At 49.2% G+C, this 14,583-nt stretch overlaps 1 protein-coding gene across 2 annotated transcripts; it reads right to left on the bottom strand.

The window, feature by feature from the left end:
- Window positions 1–6,290: 6,290 nt before the first annotated feature.
- Window positions 6,291–14,075, bottom strand: EBI3 (Epstein-Barr virus induced 3). 2 transcript variants are annotated; one of them, XM_081135592.1, is made up of 6 exons: window positions 13,528–14,075; window positions 13,312–13,404; window positions 12,555–12,675; window positions 11,044–11,222; window positions 10,000–10,157; window positions 6,291–7,089 (listed from the first exon to the last, which is right to left on the bottom strand). In XM_081135592.1, the coding sequence occupies exons 2-6, from the start codon at window positions 13,376–13,378 to the stop codon at window positions 6,937–6,939; spliced, it is 678 nt and encodes a 225-aa protein (XP_080991718.1). In that variant the 5' UTR covers window positions 13,379–13,404; window positions 13,528–14,075; the 3' UTR covers window positions 6,291–6,936. The 2 variants fall into 2 exon arrangements, with proteins under 2 accessions (XP_080991718.1, XP_080991717.1); XM_081135591.1 differs by having other exon boundaries at window positions 12,555–12,678; window positions 13,528–13,717.
- Window positions 14,076–14,583: the final 508 nt, after the last annotated feature.

Here is a 14,583-nt window from a genome sequence, read left to right as displayed (position 1 = left end):
TCCAAGTCTAAACTCAAGGCCGTATAACATGATGATTAAGAGGAGCAGACCCTGAGTTCACCACCCACCCATGGCTGTGTGGCTTTGGGCAAGTGGCTTCGCCTCCATCTCCTCATCTGATAAGTGGGATGATAACTGTACTGATGACAGTGGCTCATATGTACAAAGGGCTCCCTGCCACTGGACCCTACCTGGAGCTGCCATCAGATCTGTTTCCTTCACTGAAACTCAGCCCAACAGCTGCCAAAGGTGCCCATTCTCTGCTCCCAGCTCTCTGCCCTCCTCTTGGCTTTTGGGGCCTGCAGGTGCTGGGGGGACACGAGTGGGTGCTCTTTCCCAGATCCCACCCCTTCAGTGGCCTCCCTGCTCCTAGACCCCCTGCTAAACCACGATCTTCAGCACCTCCAAACTCCCTGCTGTACTGATCAAGTGTCTCCCCTACTCCAAAATCTTCTGTGGCTCCCTATTGCCCTAACCTTGGTACTCAAGGTCTTTGCCCATTTTCCATTTCACACACCCTGTGCTTACACTTGCTAAATCACAGTGGCTTCTCATCATCACAATGTTTCTATCTCTCTCTCTCCCTCTCCCTTCTTCTCTCTGAAATCAATAACGACATATTTTTTTTAAAAGAAGAAAGAAAAGAAAATGTCCTGGAATTAAATAGAGGAGGTAGTTTAATACATTGCAAATATACTAAGAACCACTGAATTGTACACTTTAAAAGGGTGAATTGTATGGTATGCAGAACATATTTCAATAAAACTGTTGTTAAAACGGTAAATAACTAAAAGATATACTTTTAAAAAAATGTGTTTTGGTTTATTTTAATCAAATCTGATTTTTTAACCAAAGGAAAAAAGCTTCTGGCAAAAATATCCTCAAATAGTACAGAAGTATGTGAAAAAAAATTGTAAGAACTCCTTGTTCTTTCCCCAAATCCTTAATACCACCCTTGGGGTGACAATTAAAGTAAAAATGTGACTTATTGGCTATATAATATCCCACTGTACAGTAGCTTGTTCTTCAAATCCCCTATTATTGTAAATCTACATTATTTCTAGTTTTATTGCCTTTATAAATAATGCTGCTATAATTATCACCCCAAAACCTTTGTTTTCTGGGTGTATGGTGAAATGGGTGCTCCTGGACTTGATGAGGGAAGGTTCCACCAGGAGGAAAGCCACAGGGAACAAGGCAGATGTCCTGCTCCCTGCCTACCTTAGCCCCTCCTGCTCAGCCCTGTGCTTCCTGACGCAGCAGCAGGCCTCCTGGCTGTCCCTATAAACACCCCCAGCTTGGTATCACCTCTGGGCCTTTGTCCTTGCAGTTCCCACAACCCACGACACCCTTCATCCTCAGACCCCAGCTCTGCCGGCATTTCTTCTGATGTTTCCTGGACCACCTCAGCTAAGCACTCTCCCTTCCCTGCCACCTATCTAGTCACTCTCTTGTGACCGATTTATGTGTCCCACATACACCTGGTGTGAATAAGCCTGAGTGCTTGTTTATTATCTCCACTCCCCATCAGACTGTGGGGTGCACAGGGTCAGGGATTTTGTCAGTCTTGATCCCCACAGCATCCCTGGCACCCTGCCTAGGCCTTGGCACACAGCAAGTGCCTAATAAATGACCACTGAATGAAAAAGAAAAAAGAATGAGAGAGATAGAAAATAAACAGATCACTATGTAAACACGCTGAATGTCACTGAACCAAGGTGTCTGTGGTCATCAGGTGTACCTGGTTTCAAGTTATGCTAAAATGTGAAAAACTATGAGGCTTGGAGCTGGCACGATACAGTCATTCAAAAGTGGTATGAAGGACAAGGTAAGTGAATTGGGAGCAGAATAATGGACGGGTTCAATGGGGGTCAAGAGGAGCTCTCACAGGTGGTGAGATCTAATCCAAGACCTCAAGGGTGAAGAAGAGCCAGCCACCTGAGAGCAAAAGGAACAGTGTTCTAGGCAGAGGGAACAGCTTACACAAAGGTCCTGAGGTAGGAACCACCATGGCTACTGGAAGAGACGAATGTATGTACAGGGCCCCATCTCTGTACTCAAACTTTTATTGCCAAAGGTCAAGATCTTGAGGCAGGCACTGGTTGGGAGCTCTAAGAGGGCGGGGGGATTATTCCTGAATGGTGAGAAAGTGAGGCTTGAAGCAGTCACTTGCTCACTTGGTCAATGTCTGAGCCAGGACTGGTGATCTGGTCTGAATGCTGGTGATGAGCCACTCTCTGTGGACTCCAAGCATCTGATTTGTCTGCCACAACTGGTGTGGGGACCACGCGGGGGCACTCACCTCATGTCGAAGGGAATGATCAACCCCACCATGTACTGCCTGCCGGTCTTTGGGGAGCCTGAGCTTGGGATCTTTGATGGGTCAAAGTAGGGCGGATAGTATTTCTGTGGGGAAGAAGAAAATGTCAGGGAGCTTCTTTCAGATGCGAGGGTAGGCCAGGGGCAGAGGGAAGGGGCTCTGGGAGCTGTGTCAGTGTCCCCAAGACCACCTCTGGGTTCAGTGATTTGGTAGGAGGACTCCTGGGGCTCAGCATACAGTCATACTCATGGCTACTATCTATACAGTAAAAAGTTACAGAGAAAAATCAGGAAAGGGAAAAGGCGTGTGGGACAGGTCCAGGAAGAACAGGCACAAGCTTCCAGAGTCTTCTCCCCATGGAGTCACACAGGATGTGCTCAATTTCCCCAGCAATGAATTGTCACAACAGGTGTGAAAAGTCTCCTGGAGAAGCTCACGGAGACTCAGCACCCAGAGTTCTCAATGCAGGCTGGTCATGCAGGCACCTCTGCCCAACATGGAACAAGATTCCAGATTCCAGGGAGAGAGCAGGTGCTCAGCATAAACCACACTGTTTGTACAAACAGTTTAAGCCCAGGAAACAATTTTTAAAATATGTTTTTATTGATTTTAGAGAGTGGAAGGGAGAGGGAGAGAGGGAGAGAAATAGATATCAATGACGAGTCTTTGATCGGCTGCCTCCTGGATGTCCCCTACTGGGGATCGAGCCCGCAACCAGGGCATTGAGCCCAAAACCCTGGCATGTGCTCTGACAAGGAATCAAACTGTGACCTCCTGGTTCATGGGTGAACACTCAACCACTGAGCCACGCCAGCTGGGCCAGGGAAACATTCTTATCAGGGGACAATGGAAACCATCCTGAAATTCAAGTTTCCAGATGCCAGTGTCCAACCTTGTAAGCCGGCCTTTCTAAGGACAGCAGCCACAGACCTGCTGTATTAAAACTTTCTGTACAGGAACCTGAAATGGGAGATATAGGGAAGGTGGGTTTGGATTATGAAAAATAATCCATCAGATTGTCAGAAAATAAAGCATTTTGTGTTTTGAGCACCTACTGGGGGCCAGGCACCACATGGAGCACTTTCTACTGCTTTCGAAGTCTCTATGAGACAGAGTGATGCACCCATTTTGCAGAGGAGGAAACTGAGTCCTGGCAGTTTCAACTACTGAGAGTCACACAGCACGAGCAGCAGCGCCAGGATTCAGATCTGGGGACACGACTCTGGGGGAAACAGTGCGGTACAGTGATTAGGAGTATAGGTTACAGAGCCAGGAGCCTGCGTTTGACTCACTCCCTTGCTATAACATATCCTCTCTGGGCCTCAGTTTCCTCATCTGAATGGATATAACCCGTCCACTTGCGAGGATTTGATCAGCATGGCACTTAGCGCAGTGCCTGGCACACAGGAGTATCTACCAGTAAATGATGGAAATAGATGGCTCCCAGCTGGATGCTCAGGGCGGAAGGACTTTCAAGCACAGGAAGTCTTGCACACTGCACTGGAATGTGAAAAGGCGGGGGCTGGATTCCTAACATAGGTGTTTAAAAGATGAGGGCACTGAGTCACAGGAAAGAACATCAACTCGACCTCAAACCGCTGGCTCATGGCTGTCTATCCTGACATCTTGAACTTACACACTCCCAGGCCTGGGGGCTCATTTTCTTTATGGGAGCACAGTCTCCTGTGGGATGAGGACACTCAGAGTTCCAGAGCGCTCTCTGCCAAACGCCACACCCTGCCCTCCAAGACCCCCTCCACCCAACAGCAGTGGTTTTGCCCCAACAGAGCTGGGAAGAGAAACTGAGGGGCCCTAGCGGGCAGAGAAGAGTTTATGCAGCACATTCTAAGAACGCGATTGGCTAGAGAACCCAGGATGGGCGGGGCTTAGCAGAGTCCCGGCCTCGAAGGTGAAAGGTGTAGAGAGGAACCGATATTTTAAAGGAAGCCCCACCCCCAAGGGAAGTGATTGGATAATTTCCTTCGGAAAACCCAATCGGGGAAGTGATTGGGTAAATAGCCCAAGCTCCCAACATGTATGTCCCAATCCCGGGGAAGGTTTAGCGAAGGCCCACCTCTCGCTGAAGGTGATTGGGCGGCCGTTATGTTAGAAGAAAAGAAGTTCCAACAGGAGAGGATCCCCTCGGCCGGAGGTCTGAAATATGCCGCGCTGGGTGTAAAGCCGTAGGCGACCAACACTTACTTTTAAAACTTTTCGCTCAGACAGCTTTGCGTGCTACTCTCCTCACAAGTACGAGAGAACGGGTTAGGGTCGATGTTTACTGAACTCCCCGGCCGGCAGTCCCTTGTACTTCCGGGACTGTCACTTCCTCCAGCTCCCAGTATTGGCTGCCTCATGCACGGCTGGCTTTTGTCATTGGGTCTGATTCCCGCCTGTTAAAATCTTTCAGCTGGTTGTCTTCCCTCCGGAGTTGCGACCGCGGTACCCGCAGCAAAGGTTCCAGGGCCGCCTGGATCCGGAGGAGTGCCGAGGGGGTGTTGAAGGAGAGCACCCCTTCTTCTACCCTTACAACCGCCACTTTAAGATAAACAAGAGCAACAAAATTTATTATGTAGAAGCAGTGACCTCCTCTCCTTTCCTGGCGCTGCGTAAAGGAGTGCAGCCCACAAAATTCCGGAGGATAGGTGACTGTAGGAAGTTAATTAACGCTTATTTTAGCTTCTGTGCGCTGCTTTGCTAGTTCCACCACCTGCCACCCCTTGACCGAACTGCTCCCCCTTAACCAAACAGAATGTAGTTTGTTTTTTCTGCCTTTATATGCTCGCCGCAGAGACTGTTCGGGGCTGTGAGTTTGTTTAGGGCACGAGCCTGCTCGTAAGCCACTGCGGGCGGCTAAATAAATCTCCAAACACTCAATTTGGTCTCTGTGTAAGTTAGTCTCGCGTAACCTGGGATAACACTGTGGCTCTAGGGGTCAGCGGCGCCTGGTTAAAATTTCTTCGTGACACGATGTGGCTGTTGGTCGCGATATTCTGTTATTCATTCTTTTATTCAGCAAATAAAAGGCTCGGTGTCGGGCGCTGACCCTGTGTGCTGGCCTCTGGAAACCCACACATGGTCCGTGTCCTTAGTGCTCACGCGAGGACTGGGAGCAGTTGCCACAGGTCGCGGGCAAAAGAGTTCCCTGGATGTCCCACCCCAAGTTTACCTTGAGTCACAGGCAAAGACTCAAGCCCAGGCTGCAAACCCACCTTCCACCTACACACACACACTAGCTTTCAGATGGCCCCCCATGCCCGGCTGCATTGTCCTTTTAAAAAGGAAGCCCACCCCATTCCTTCCCCAGCCTCCTCCAGTCCTTTTATAAATGTTTGTTCTGTGTCAGACAGGTGCTCAGTCACTGGGGACACATCAGAGAACAAGACAGAAGATTCCTGGGCTCACAGGGATCGCTGTCTGTCTGGTGGGACAAATGGACAATAAACACACAAAAAGGACACTTTCGGGCTTGGTAAATGGTCTGAGGACAAAACAGGGTAACTATGGAAAGTGAAATGGCGTATGAGTTTCCTGTGGCTGCTGTGAAAAATTACAAGCTCAGTATCTTACATCTATTATCTTAGCGTTCTGGAGGTCAGAAGGTCTAATGTGAGTGGCAGGGCTAGTTCCTTCTGGAGGCTCCAGAGGAGAATCCATTTTCTTGACTTTTCGGGCTTCTAGAGATGCCTGCAATACTTGGTTCATGGCTCCGCATCACTCTGGCCTCTGTTTCCACTGTCACATTGCCACCTATCTCTCCCTCTGATCTCCTACCTCCCTCTTATAAGGATCCTTGTGAGTTTCTTGGGGCTCCTGGATAATGACCCTCCTTGATGCTCATTAACTTAAAGATCATTAAACTTTAAATTAAGGAGTCTTCTCACAATTCTTAATTTAATCACACCTGGAAAGTCCCTTTTGCCATGTAAGGTACCATATTCACAGGTTCCAGGGGTTAGGATGTGGATATCTTTAGGGGGGTATTATTCTGTCCACCACAGAAAAGGTGGTCAGGGAAGGCTTCTTGGAGGAGGTGACCTTTGAGATGAGACCTAAATGAAATCCATGGATTCAGAAAATCCTTCCAGGCCTGGCTTCTTTGCCCCCCCTCAGAGAAATCTTCCCAAACTTATGTCCATCCACATTGGGGCTCACATCTGGGCAACTTTTGAGATGACCGGTGAACCAACCTGCTGAACTGAATGGATCCCACCGTCACATCCCAGGCAGAACCCCCTCTACACCCACCCCAACTCCTCCAGCCCCGCTCTCTTCCTCCGGTCCAGCCCTGACCCTATCCATGGAGTGGTGATTCACTGTATGTGTGTTCTGCTCTGTCCTGTCCTCTCAGACTCCTCTTTGGGTCTATTGAACACAGGGAGGAAGAGTCCTGATTCTTGTAACAATGGTCCTTGTCTAATTACACAAATAAATAATATGTCACATTCACAGTTTTGTAGTCAAAGGAGGGAGTACATCCCCATTTCACAGATTAGGAAATTAAGTGTCAGAGAAGCAAAGTCACTTGTCTAAGGTTGCCCAGCAACTCGGCAGCAGTGAGTGGGAGGGGGATGTCAAGGAATCGGCTCCTCTTCCGGGGTGCTGGGAAGCCCCTGCTACTTGCCCAGAGTCACTGAGGCAGTGGCAGGGACACTCCAGTCGCTTGACTCCCCGTAGTCAGTGAGGTCCTGAGCAGCCACCTGGATGCAATACCTGGCTTGGGGCCTCACAGCCCTGAGGGTGAAGGATGTGTCTTCAATGGGCCCCACCTGAGAGCAGAAAGAGGGTGGGTCAGTGGGGATGAGGAGGGTGGGAAGGGCCATTGTGCACAGATTCGTGTGACTGAGCCTTCATTCCTTATTCTCCATCCTAAACTACACACCCTCCACAGCCCCCTCCCAGTCTTTGGCCCTTCCTGGTCCTAACCTGGACTTCCGTGCGGGTCCCAGAGCCAACTTGTTCAGGAATCCTTTGTGGACCACACCAGTTTTAAGGGATGTCTCAGTGGTGAGAGCTCTCACTCCCTAGACTCTCCTCCCCACCAACCTCACTCCTCTTCCTGGCCCTGATCCAGAGCCTCTATCATTGGCCTCAGTGCCCCCCTCCCCCCTCCCCATTCCCACTGTATTAACCATGTTTTTTTGTATGTTCTTTAAAATTTTTATATCTTAGGATGTTTTGACACCTTAAACATCTTGCTGGCTGGGAACAGACTGCCCTTCTTGAGGTCAGCCAACTGTTAGAAATGGCAAAGGGTGGCCAGGAGCACACCTTTCATATACCAACCAACCAATCCTAAATCTGTACCCCTACCCCCATTTTCTCTAATTTCCCACACAAGCCAGCATTCCCCCTGCCCTAGATCACCCCAGGGCCAGGTGCCAGGCAACTCAAGATCACCCATGTAGCCCAGAGCTCGACAGAATTATTTACACTCACCAACCCCAAGCATTCACCCCGTCCTGTCTTTCCTTTCCCTTAGAAACCCCAGCAGAGGTTCTGGCCTTGGCTCTCCACTCCCTCCTGCTCCAGCCTCCTGCCATCCTGATGTTGCCTGTGTGGCCCTGCATGGTTTGGCGTGTCCCCTTCTCTCAGGAAATGTAATCAGTTCTTCACTCAATAGCCTTGACCTCTCCATGTCTCCACTCGGGCACCTCCATAGATTGAAATCCCATGGGCACAAATGAGACACCCACTCAACTCCACCTTTCCTGCCTTCTCTCCTGCTCGTCTTTTCTTCCTGGTCTCTGCTGCTCCACACTCTCCCTCCTTTACCTGGCCCTCACCTCCTTCCAACTCCCACCTCATTCTCAGAATGTGCCATTTCAGCCACCACACTCAGCTTCCCAACCCCAGGTCTGACTCTCCCTTTCCTGCTCTACCTGAGTTGTCCCATATCATAGGCTGATGTGGTGCTGCAAGTCTTAAATTTAGATTAATGGTTGCACAACTTTATGAACATACTCAAAGCCACTGGCTTGAACACTTTAAAATGGTGAGTTTTTGGTATGTATGTGAGTTCTATCTCAATTTAAAAACTGCACTCCGGCCAGTGTGGTTGAGCCTCGACCCATGAACCAGGAGGTCATGGTTCAGTCAGGGCACATGCCTGGGTTGCAGGCTCGATCCCCGGTAGGAGACGTGCAGGAGGCAGCCGATAGATGATTCTCTCTCTCATTGATGTTTTTGTTTTGTTTTTTAATATATTTTTATTGATTTCAGAGAAAGGAAGGGAGGAGAGGGAGAGAGAGAGAGAAACATCAATGATAAGAGAGGCATTGATCAGCTGCCTCCTGCACACTCTCCACTGGAAATCAAGCCTGTAACCCGGGTATGTGCCCTGACCGGAAATCAAACCCCGATCTCCTGGATCATAGGTCAATGCTCAGTCACTGAGCCACGCCAGCTGGACCATCATTGATGTTTGTCTCTCTCTCCCTCTCCCTTCCTCTCTCTGAAATTAATTTAAAACAAACAAGCAAACAAACAAAAATGTACATTTTTTTAAAAAGGGAAAAAACTACAAAAAATTTTAAAAATTAAATTAATGAACACCAATACAATTTAAAAGCCGATTCCTGGGCTATTCGCCACATTGGAATGGCTTGGCAGCTAACTGCAGCTCATGGCCACCGTCTTGAGAAGAGCAGATGGAGAAGATTCCCACCGTCACAGAAAGGTCTATGGGACAGGGTTGTAAAAAGCTAAACTCTGCAAAGACACAGCTTCTCATCCCAGGATCTAACACTGACCAGGACACCACTGACCTTGGATGCTCACAGGACACTGCCTTTATTTTTTATTTTTTAAGAAGTTAAAACAGCCCTAGTTGGTTGGCTCAGTTGGTTGGAACATCGTCCCATACACCAAAAGGTTCTGGGTTTGATCCCTGGTGAGGGATCCCTGGCGAGGGGTGTGCAGGAGGCAGCTGATCAATGTTTCTCTCTCACATTAATGTTTCTCCCTCTCCGTTGCTCTCTCTCTAAAAATCAATAAAATCTTTTTTTAAAAAGAGTTAAACAATATATATTGTTTTCAATCAAGGTGAAATTCACATGGTATAAAATTAACCATTCCAAAGTGGACAATTCTGTATCATTTAGCACATTCCCAATGTTGTGCAACCAGCACCTCTAATTCTAGAAAATTCCATCGCTCCCCAAAATACCCCATCCTCATCAGCAGTCATTCCCCATCATCCCTCCGGCCCCTGACAACCATGAATTGACTTTCCATTTCTGGATCTGCCTGTTCTGGACATTTCATGTAAATGGAATCACACACTGGCCTTTTGTGTCTGGCTTCTCTCACTGAGCATCGTGTTTGTAAGGTTCATCCACACTACAGTGAGTGTCATTGCTTTCATGGCTGAGGAAGATTCCAGTGTGTGGATGGGCCCTGATTTGTGTATCCATTCACCCACTAATGGACGTCTGGGCTGTTTCCACCTTTCAGCTGTTGTGAATAGCACTACTATGAGCATCTATTATAAGAATTTGTTTGAGTCCTTGTTTTTAATTCTTTGGGGCAGATACCCAGGAGTGGAGTTGCTGGGCTGCCTTTGTTTTGCACACTCGCCACAAGCAACCTCAAGCTACATGGGAGGCCCCAGCGCACCTTGGCAGCGCTGTTCCCTCTACCTGGAATCACCCTCCCCGGTCGCCACTCATGTTCCTCACCTGGCGGAAGCGGGCAGCTCCGTGACGCTTGTAGCGAATCCAGTACTTGAGTGAGAAGACCTCTGGGAAGGGCCAGGAGCTGGGAGGTTCCCACTGTACCCGCAGCCTCTGCCCGTGGAGGGGGCTCAGGCGCACGCCTTCTGGAGGGTCCGGTTTGACTGATACACAAATAGGAGACACGGTCAGCAGAGGGCAGTTCCATCCATTCATTCGCTCACTGATGCAAACAACCAACAAATATTAATTGAGGGTCTACTGAGTGTCCGGTGATGTTCTGGACACTGGGGGACACAGCAGTAACCTATATAGACCCAATTCCTGTCCTTTTGAAGCTCAACCCACAGGACAGAATCCAGAGACAAGAAGCAAATCTACTGGTCATAAAGAGTAGGGAAGAAAGTTCAGGAGCGCAAGGAAGGGAGTGGTTTGCAAAGTTTTTTTGAGACATAATTCACATACCACAAAACTCGCCCTTTCAAAGTGTACAGTTCAGTGGCTTTTAGTACATTCACAATGTTGTGTGACCACCACCACTATTTAATCAAAACATTTTCATCACCCCAAAAAGAAATCCCACATCCATTAGCAATCACACACACACACACACACACACACACACACACACACACACTCCCGGCAGGGAAGAGATGGGGCAGGTCACGCAGGGCCCTGTGGGTCGTGGGGAAGACTTGGGTTTTTACCCTAAGGGAGGCGGGAACTAGAGGTCTGTGGGCAACGGAGGGGCAGGATCTGACTAGGGTGCTCACAGGTGCCATGTGGTGGCTGCTTAGGGAAGAGGGTGGAACTGGGGAAACCAGGGTGAGAGGACTGTGGACCAGGCCAGTGATAATGAGACTGGATCAGGTGGAGACTTGGGAGGGGAGAGAAGTGGGTGGATTCTTGATTTATTGAAGGTGGAGCCCACAGAATCCAAGATAGAGGACAGCCCTGGGTGACGAGAAGGTGGGGGTGCTTAGAGAGAGAGGGGAAGAGCAAGAACAAGCCAGTGGCCTTCTACACCCCCCAACCATGGCCCCCACTCACTGATGTGCTCTGGGACAAAGGGCACGAAGCTGCTGCTGCTTCCCCAGGGGTGGACAGCTGTGAGGTTCAGCATGTAGGGTACCATGGAGAACATTTGGACGTCTGGGATGGTGCAGCTGGTGGCTTCTGGTGTTGGCTGGAGGCAGGGCTGGCTCTCCCCATGGGCGGCCACTCCAAGTCTGGACACAGGGTAGGCACTATGAGGGCCTCAGCACTTCCTGATGGCTGTGCCTTGGACCCCAAGTGGGGACAGCAGATGAGGAGCCCTGGTTCGGGGTCCTGCTCTTGTCTGTGTGACCCAGGAGGGGGCACTCACTTGACATCACAGAGCCCACAGTGACCCAGCGTTGGGGGTGAAAAGCACAGGAGATGCTCGGGTCACAGATTCTAAAGGTTTCTGGAATGTCAAAATTCCAGCCTCAGAATTCCAACATTCTGAGGTCTACAGATTCACAGACTCTGGAATCCGAAGTAACAAGATTCTGATTCTCTCCATTTCTGAGACAGACTTTAGAGACTTGAGCTCAGTGCCACCCATAGAACTTTCAAAGTGTCCTGTTCCTACCTTGTCTGATGTAGCAGTCATTAGCCACCTGTGGCTACCAAGCACTTAAAACACGGCTAGTACGACTGAGTGAGACTTTTAAGTTTTATTTATCTAATCTAAGTGTAATGTTATCAGCCCAGCTGGCATGGCTCAGTGGTTGAGCGTTGACCCATGAACCAAGAGGTCCCCGGTTTGATTCCCAGTCAGGGCACATGCCCAGGTTGTGGGCTCAATCCCTAGTAGGGAGTGCAAGAGGCAGCTGATTGATGATTCCCTCTCATCATTGATGTTTCTTTCTATCCCTCTCCCTTCCTCTCTCTCTAAAATCAATAAAGACATATTAAAAATAAATAAATGTAATGTTTCCAGTTATTAGAAAACTCTGAAAAGTTGTTCAGAACAAGTTGGGTGTGTGAATTTACTGCTCTAACTGCAAATTTTATGAAATCCAATCAGAGATAAAGAATTTCTAATGAAAGTTTAGTATCTGAATTGAAATGCACTATATGCAAAAAAATACACATGGAATTCTGAAGACTTAGTATTAAAAGAAAGAATGTAAAATATCTCACTAATAAGATAATGATTACATGCTGAAATATTTTAATTACTCTTATTCAATATTCATTTATATTCTAAATTTATAAACATTGTATATAAGCATGTTCAATTACATTATGCTCAATCACATTAAATGATAAATATTTGGAATATATAGATATTACTTAAATAAAATATTAAAATTAATTTCACCCACTTCTTACTTTTTAAATGTGGCCTCTAGAAAATTTTAAACTACACATGTGGCTTGAAATATGTATTGTAGAAGGTATATTTCTATAGGATAGCGCTGCCCCTACGACTCAGCGGGTTTCAGGTCAGCGTTAAGTCTGCAATTATTCCCATCCTAGGAGGGTCAGGCCCAGCTATGGAATCTCCAGGAAGCCCCTCCAAGCTCTCTGACCTGTATGTGGCAATGAAGGATGTGGGCCTGGTGGAGTCTGCAGCAGGTGGCAGGGTCCAGAAGCAATCCACGGCAATCGGGTACCTAAAGGCCCAGCACCACACCCTGGGCTGGGTGGGGGCTGCTGGGGTGGGGGTGGGGGTGGAGGGAGGAGTGTGAGCTTTTGATCCACCCCTGGACCACAATGCCCTACCATGGGTTTGTCCTCGCCTCACTGCCAGCCAGTGCCAGGCATACAGTAGGCACCTAATTAAGGTTTGTGGAAAGAATGAGTATATGAATGAAAGGCACCTACGTCATCTCTCATCCCCACTACAACCTGCCAAGTTAGGAACTATAGGCTCATTTTCCAGATGGGGAAACTGAGGTTTAATAAGCCACAGAGGAGACCTGGGTAGTGGAGAACTCTGATGAGAGGGGGATATTTTACTGTACCCCCTCTTTGCTACAGTTTTGTTTTGAAGCACATGAAAGAAATGTATGCAATTAACCCCCCTACCCCACCCCCCTACCATTTCTCTCTTCCTCTCTCTTTCTCCAGGCTGTGGCTGCCACTACCTGGTGTCACTTTGGGGGACTCGTCTTTTCTGTGTCTCACTTTCCCCATCTGTGCAAATGGATGGTAACCCCCTCTTACCAGGAGGTATGCATACAGGAGGTGTGTGAGATTGCACCCTACCCCAGAATGTCCCAGAACAAACAAAGTCCAGTTTCCAGACTGGCCCTGGTCCCCCAACCCCCCAGGGGTCCTACATACCTTTTCTCCCATTGCAGGGTAAGTAGCCAGCCCAGAGGACAAGGGCCAGGAGAAGTCTTGGGGCCATGCCTCTGTAAGTTCTGCTTTCAGGAGCTGGGGCAGAGAGCACCATTGGGGAGGTAGGGCACTCAGACCCACCTGGGGGATACCAGCCCCGGTCAAGGCCCCCCACTTCGGTCAAGGCCCCCCACTTCCCCTTCTCCAGATCTGACTCACTGGCAGGTTTGTGGGGCGGTGGAGAATCCAGCAGGAACAGCAGAGGAGTCGCCAGTCCCTTTACGGGCCACTCTGGGACAAGGGTGCGGAAGGCTCTGAGGATGGGGGCAGGGAGGAGAGGCCACGAAAGGGAGAAGTGGAGACCCTGTGGCCTTTCCCAGCACAGTCAGTCCTTCCTTCCGGCTTCAGTGAGGAGGGGCTGGGGAAACCCCAGGAGGGGGATGATCACATGGAGAAAGACCGAGACAGAGCCAAGAGGGGAAGGACAGAGAAAGAAACAGAGAGGGAGAGGGACACTCAGAAGGAGGGAAAGAGAGGAGACACATAGAGATGGAGATAGAGAGAGACACACAGATAAGAGGGGGAGACAGAGAAAGACAAGGGAGCTAGACACAGACAAGAGAGACAGAGAAAGAGACAGAAAAGAGAAAAAGCCGGGACACTGAGATATAGAGGCAAAAACAGGAGCAGGGACAGAGACGGAGACAAAGGTTTAGGAAAAAGAAGATACGGACCTAGAGAGACCCAGGCATCTACTCTGAGATGCCACAGGGATGGGGTCCCATGCTTACCAGCCACACTTCACCTCCACGCCCCAGGCCATGGAGAGGCAGAAACACACCCCCTAGAGAGGCAGCCCCAGCCCCACGGTCGTTCTCCTAGCGATGGGGATGTCCAGGGGCAGGCTGAACCCTTGCTGGACACTGCGCCTGCCCTGGATGAGTAAGGAAACCCCCAGGGACAGGCTGAACACTGGGGGGTTCACAGCCATAGTCCCCTCCCCTCCCTTAGCTGGAAAGAGCTGAGAACCACCAGGGTATTTCAGGGAAGTTGCCCAGGGGCAGGGAGGTTGGACTCTCCCTCCCAGGGGCTCGGTTCAGGGTAAGGACAGTGAGGTAAGTGCAGGCTTGGCTTCCATCCTCACTTAACACTTGGATATTTTGTTCATCCTGAACTTCTGGCATCCATTTTAACATTTTAAAATATTGCATTAACATAGCATTCATCTTGGAGACTGAGATTTTGGTGCAGGAGGGGAGTACCTCACTCTCCTCA

Source organism: Miniopterus schreibersii, assembly GCF_964146895.1.
Source record: "Miniopterus schreibersii genome assembly, chromosome: 4".
Classification (NCBI taxonomy): domain Eukaryota; kingdom Metazoa; phylum Chordata; class Mammalia; order Chiroptera; family Miniopteridae; genus Miniopterus; species Miniopterus schreibersii.
This window is presented reverse-complemented; position numbering and strand designations above follow the sequence as displayed.

Excerpts from the sequence above, each read along its gene's own strand:
- EBI3 (XM_081135591.1), bottom strand. The coding sequence starts at position 13,378 with ATGGCCCCAAGACTTCTCCTGGCCCTTGTCCTCTGGGCTGGCTACTTA. Across the intron at positions 12,679-13,311 it reads ACCCTGCAATGGGAGAAAAG|CAGCCCCCACCCAGCCCAGG; the intron begins GTATGTAGGACC and ends CCCCCACCCCAG. Across the intron at positions 7,090-9,999 it reads GAGCTGCCCGCTTCCGCCAG|GTGGGGCCCATTGAAGACAC; the intron begins GTGAGGAACATG and ends TTCTGCTCTCAG.